General features: G+C 41.5%; 1 protein-coding gene across 3 annotated transcripts; it reads right to left on the reverse strand.

Moving 5' to 3' along the window:
* Window positions 1-296: 296 nt before the first annotated feature.
* LOC148848315 (uncharacterized) lies at window positions 297-4,839 on the reverse strand. Of its 3 annotated transcripts, XR_016100189.1 has the most exons (5): window positions 3,808-4,839; window positions 3,590-3,661; window positions 3,394-3,480; window positions 2,890-2,971; window positions 297-634 (listed from the first exon to the last, which is right to left on the reverse strand). XR_016100189.1 is itself a non-coding variant. In XM_088948039.1 (3 exons), the coding sequence occupies exons 1-3, from the start codon at window positions 4,606-4,608 to the stop codon at window positions 3,475-3,477; spliced, it is 879 nt and encodes a 292-aa protein (XP_088804165.1). In that variant the 5' UTR covers window positions 4,609-4,839; the 3' UTR covers window positions 3,109-3,474. The 3 variants fall into 3 exon arrangements, 1 of the variants encoding a protein (XP_088804165.1); XR_016100188.1 differs by lacking the exon at window positions 297-634 and having other exon boundaries at window positions 2,758-3,051; XM_088948039.1 differs by lacking the exons at window positions 297-634; window positions 2,890-2,971 and having other exon boundaries at window positions 3,109-3,480.
* Between the last annotated feature and the right edge of the window lie 460 nt (window positions 4,840-5,299).

Genomic DNA, 5,299 nt, shown 5'->3' on the forward strand with positions numbered 1-5,299 from the left:
TTGATTTTTGCACGGCTACACAAAGGGGTTAAGTGCATCCCATCTCATAACCCCCCAACCCAGGTACAGGCGGGATTCAATCCAAGTCTCTGCTACGACCAGCAGGAGACCTTACCAACCAGAGCTGATTGGCACCTTGTAATGTTTGATGGACTTCAATTTATGTGGGGTGCTTGCGAGATTTCTTTTAAGCGCAGCGCAAGCAGTCCAAGTCTCAAGTGATGGGATCCTCATGGCTTTTTATTTTTGGTAATGCATGTGTCATGGCGAACATGGGAGAATATCTTACATGTCTAAAACTGAATGTGAAAGTTGAAACATGAACTTTACTGGACGTTCCTTTAATTACATTCATAGAACAATAATAAAAAGCAAGTAGAAACGAGAAAATACACCAGATTATTACGATTCAAAAACAATGTAAAATAGATAGTACTTATCTGATCAAGTATATAACATGGACGAGAGACTGCAGCACTTCAGACACTAGTGTAGCCAATGACCCAAACGGCATATTGATCTTTGTAGGAAACCTTGGCATAAACCCAAACGGCATATATATGCATGCTTCTTTACCTTCGAGATCACGGGTCCGGTGCCGAGAAGTCAGGGTCTCTTGCTTTCTAAATGTAGCCTGTAACAGGAGGAGCAGATCTTACCTAACAGGACAGAAGCCCACAAGAACAACAATCTGCATCTTGGGGATACTGCACGATGGAGGAGAACCCAAGGCAGATGAGATACCCCCTTCAAAGTCCAAGCAAGCAAGGTGTAGTCAGATGAGATCAAATCAGTCCCCCACAAGACTGCCCCTCACAAATCAGTCCCGATGATAATACACGGCGGGGATGTGCTGTGGGACGTTGTGTGGGGGACAGTCTTGTGGGGGCTGATTTGAATTCCAGTCAGATTGATGGCTTCTAAGTTAATTACCATTAGTGGACCTGGAAAAGTACATATCAAGATTCGAGAACCGAAAACAATTCTGCGAGGTGAATACCGATCAATCAAATCAAAACTTGGTTGAGTTCGATAGGTCACGCCAACTTAAGATAAGACTCATCTAATTTTCCAGATATATATAATAGAGAGATGAGAGATACATAACAAAGAAAGATTTGAAATATTCTCTCTACCCCCCCCCCCCCCCCGCCCTCAACTTTTTGAACACGTAACAAATGTTCCAGATTTTAGGTCAAGATTTACTCAGCTATATTACTTGCATTCAATTTTATTAGCGCTAGAACATATTAGGAACCTCGAACTGCTAATGGCAGTGCTAGGTTAGTCTAGGATTGGTTATCCCGTCACATATTTGTTTATCATAGATGTAGCCCTATGCATAGTAACAATTTCCAGAGCATGTACCACAGCAAAATAAGTTCCCATAATATGGTGCACATCACTGATGCATGCATTAGAAATATATAAGTAATAGGACAAGCTACAAGCTCAGTATTTGATATTCCTTCAACGAGAAAAAGGAGTAAATAAATGTTCCCTAGGGTGCTTGACATGTTGACATCAAGGAGAAAATCAGGATAAAAAGCAATGATTCAACATGTATGGATTCCACTGCTATATAGAGGTAGCTTAAGGCTGTGTCTATTACCAGGATTCATGGCACTGACAATAATATATCTTTTCAAAAAGTAGTACTGTAAAGCCTGATCCATGTTTTATGAAATATGGGACTATTTTGGAGAATGAGGATTCTATTGAGAAGTATAACTGGGTTTCTCTTTTGTATCAGAAATCCACAGTAAATGATTTCGTGAGTTGATCTACATAAGTGAGAAAAGTTATTGAAGCCCTTTCATGATTCAGTATCTGCTACTACTGCTCCTTGATAATGAAGGTGACGAATCTAATAATGGTCTAGTGATAATGCAAATGAGAAAAATAAAAGTTCTGTTTGCGCTAGTGAAGCAAATAGGACTACTCAAACATTAGCTCAAATAGATGGTAACAAAGGTCAATGAGAGGCTTGATAAACCTACACCCCCACAGAATGGCTTCTTTATCATCTAATAATGATGAAAATCCAGTGAAACAAAATTGAGACATCTCATTTTGGGAGGGCAATATACTTCAAAGACATTAACAAGCTCTACATAAAATCAACAAGCTCAGGTTTAGTTTCTATGCACAAATGGGGAAAATCAGAACAGAAAATACAAACTGGTTAATTTTACTTGTATAGTTGGTTGTACCCAGGTCAAGCATACACAAGGATCCAATCATTTAGTAGGACACACTAGCTTGTGGCCATACTCCCTGGCTAATGTAAAAGGGGTAGAAGAGCATTTTTGCATAGTACTCTTAGGCTATGTTTGGTTCGAGGGAAAAAGCAAGGTTCAAAATATCGTTATGCATCAGCTCGTATCGGCCGATACGTATCATATCAGGGCCTTCCCGATACGCCCCTACAGGGGGTGTATCGGGTCAGGCCATGGTTCAGAGGGTAACTGGACCGGCATATCGGCCTGTATCGATATTTAGAACATTGGGAAAAAGTAGGGAAAGGTAGGGAACCTATACAAGTTTTGTAAAGGTTTCCCTACCTTTCCCTACTTTTTCCTTCAAACCAGACACAGCCTTGTTGCAAACCTAATTACCTACCTTGGAAGAGATGTTAAATGAATGCAAAACTCGGTGTAGAGCCTGCATGAGTTAAAAGATCCCAACACAGTAAGGTAGGAAATTACAATTAAGAAAGAGTTGCAAGTTATGATAGCTGAAACTGAGAGCTCTCTGAAAGAATTAAAGAAGGCTGAGTAAAATCTTTCAACTACTAAAATCTCACAACTGAAATAGTAAGTCAATCATCAAGGTAATCATTGGATGCAGAAAAGGAAAAAAAAGACAGTGCCAACATAAACTTTAGACCTCATCAGCTGTTCCTCTCGAAGCTCATGAAGCTGAACTTGATGCAAGAATTCTTGCAGAATAAGGAAACAAGATGTTGATCCTGTAATATATATCGAATTAGTGTTGGGTCTGCAATCTAATTATACTCTTGCTATTCTGGCCCCAACAAAATAGGGATGCCTGCGAAAAATTATAATTAATCAATAAATCACAATACTTCCTAATTAGAAAGAGGGATGCCTGCGGAAAATTATAATTAATCAATAAATCATAAAACCTCCTAACCAAAGCAGGACTCACGAAGAAGAAAAACAACTCTCCGTGGTGAAATAAAAAAAGAACAAGATTCACTCAATTCATCCATCTGTTCCTTCATATTTACATCTGAAACTACTTACAACAAGGAAAACAGCTAAAACCCTCCGGCCATGCATCACAAATGCTGCATTACAAACTAATTAAAAGCTCAATAATTAGATATTATTGGTTTCCTTTCCTCTTTACAGATTTACGGTATTGTACCTCCAATTGAGGTCTCAATGTAGCAGCAGTCAGCCTCCAAACTCCAGAATCTTCCAATAATCAAACACACAGTTATGGCCTCTACCTCTGCAAGAAGCATAACCAGGAGCTTCATTATTCGGATCAAACAACCATCAGACGAAAAAAAATCCAAGATAATTAGAGGATAAAAGAGGAGGTAGAAATAGAATCAAACCTTTGTAGGAACATCAGGAACTTTGTATGAATCGGGAGTAATCCCAGCCAACCACAAACCAGGGAAAACATTCTGTGAGAAAATCATAGATTCCGGTTAGGAAGCAAAAAATAGGAACAAAATAGAATCCAAAGCAACTAGAAGTCTAGAACATCGTCGACTTAAAAGAAAAAAAAAGGTTGATAAATAGAGGGGCAATAGGAAGACAAATTTCTTACATCCAGCTGTTTCTGTATATTCTTCGCTCTCTTTTTCGGCCTCCGAGCTGGTTTTGACCCGGTCATCACAAAGATATCCTCTTCAATCTCCTCACGGGAAAGCGAGATCGAGAACTTCTGTTTCTCCTTCTTCTCTACATGTTGTGCTTCAGCAAAACCTCTCAACCGAAGAGACTTCGGAAGGTTCTCTGGGTGTGATGCAAAGACATTCTCCTGCAATTCTCCATTCTTCGAAACACCACCGATCTCATTCGGAGCCTTGAAAATAGCTCTTCTCGGTCTCAGATTCCACGGCTTCGAAACCGGTTCCTCTACTTCTTTTCCTTCTTCATCAGCAGCAACGTCAGTTTTGTTCTTCGACGCGGATTCTTCCTTTCCTCCAGGTCGAAGACGAATTAAGAGTTTACTCCTACCGTCTTCAGTTCCGGCAGCTTCAGTTTCCGATGCGGTGGGGCTCTTCGGCGACTTCTCCATCGACGGAGTAGTGGAACAGGAGGCGAACGAGAAACGATTCTTAACACTTCGAGATCCGATCGGTAACTTCCGAGCCTCCGAATCACAATCCTTCTTGCAGAGGGAGGCACCGTCGGGTTCGGACTCGGAAGCCGAGGAACGGTGATCGTGCGGCGGGGATTCTCGGGTGGTATCGGCTGGTTTCCGGCAGCGGTGATTGTTAACCTGGTTCTTCCCCCACTTTAAGAACGAAAGGGAGAAATTGTGAAGAGGCTGCGATTTGACGGGCGCAGTGGCCATGGATTTTCTCTGAGATGTCTCGGCTTCCGACAATGCCTGAAACACCATGGATTGCTAGGGTTACTTGAGGTCGATCGAGAGAGATATCTCCCTCTCCGATCGTCTGCGAGCTCCAACAAACAAGGAAAAAACCCTAATTGTGAAAAGCTTACAGAGTGACGACGAACGAAGCGGAGAATGGGAGAGAAAGCTCTAGGAGAAGCGCTGCGTGTGAGGGAGCGAACGCGAGAAAGAAAGAAGCACTGTATATTGCTGCGTAGGTATACACACTATATATTTAAAGCGGGAGTTCGCTCTACTCTTATACGTCTTTGCACTCTTGTTTCCTTTTTGACACTTGTACCCTCAGCTTATTCTTGTATTACTCCTTTGTCCTTATTGGTAATAGGGTTTTCCCTGTGTACAGACTACAGACTATGGAGCGGTGATCCGGAACCTCCCACGTGGCAATTAAGAGCACCTTCATATTCGGAGTTGGAGACCAGCGGAGAAAAGAAAAAGGAAACCACGTATATTAACAAGATCATGGATATGGTCAAAGAACCGAGAAAGACAATTGACCTAACGAAGAGATCAGGCGATGTTGAACCGTTAGATTTTGAGGGTGTTGTAGACAATTGAGATAGAGTCAACCAGCAGCATTGCAAAAGAGCCGTTGATCATCAAAGGCAATACAAGATCCTGACGATGATATCTGGAGTTTCTAGATTTATGTAACCGAGGAAGGAGAAAATGGGGA

Source organism: Nelumbo lutea, chromosome 6 (assembly GCF_056320005.1).
Source record: "Nelumbo lutea isolate HS-2025 chromosome 6, American lotus-T2T, whole genome shotgun sequence".
Lineage (NCBI taxonomy): Eukaryota > Viridiplantae > Streptophyta > Magnoliopsida > Proteales > Nelumbonaceae > Nelumbo > Nelumbo lutea.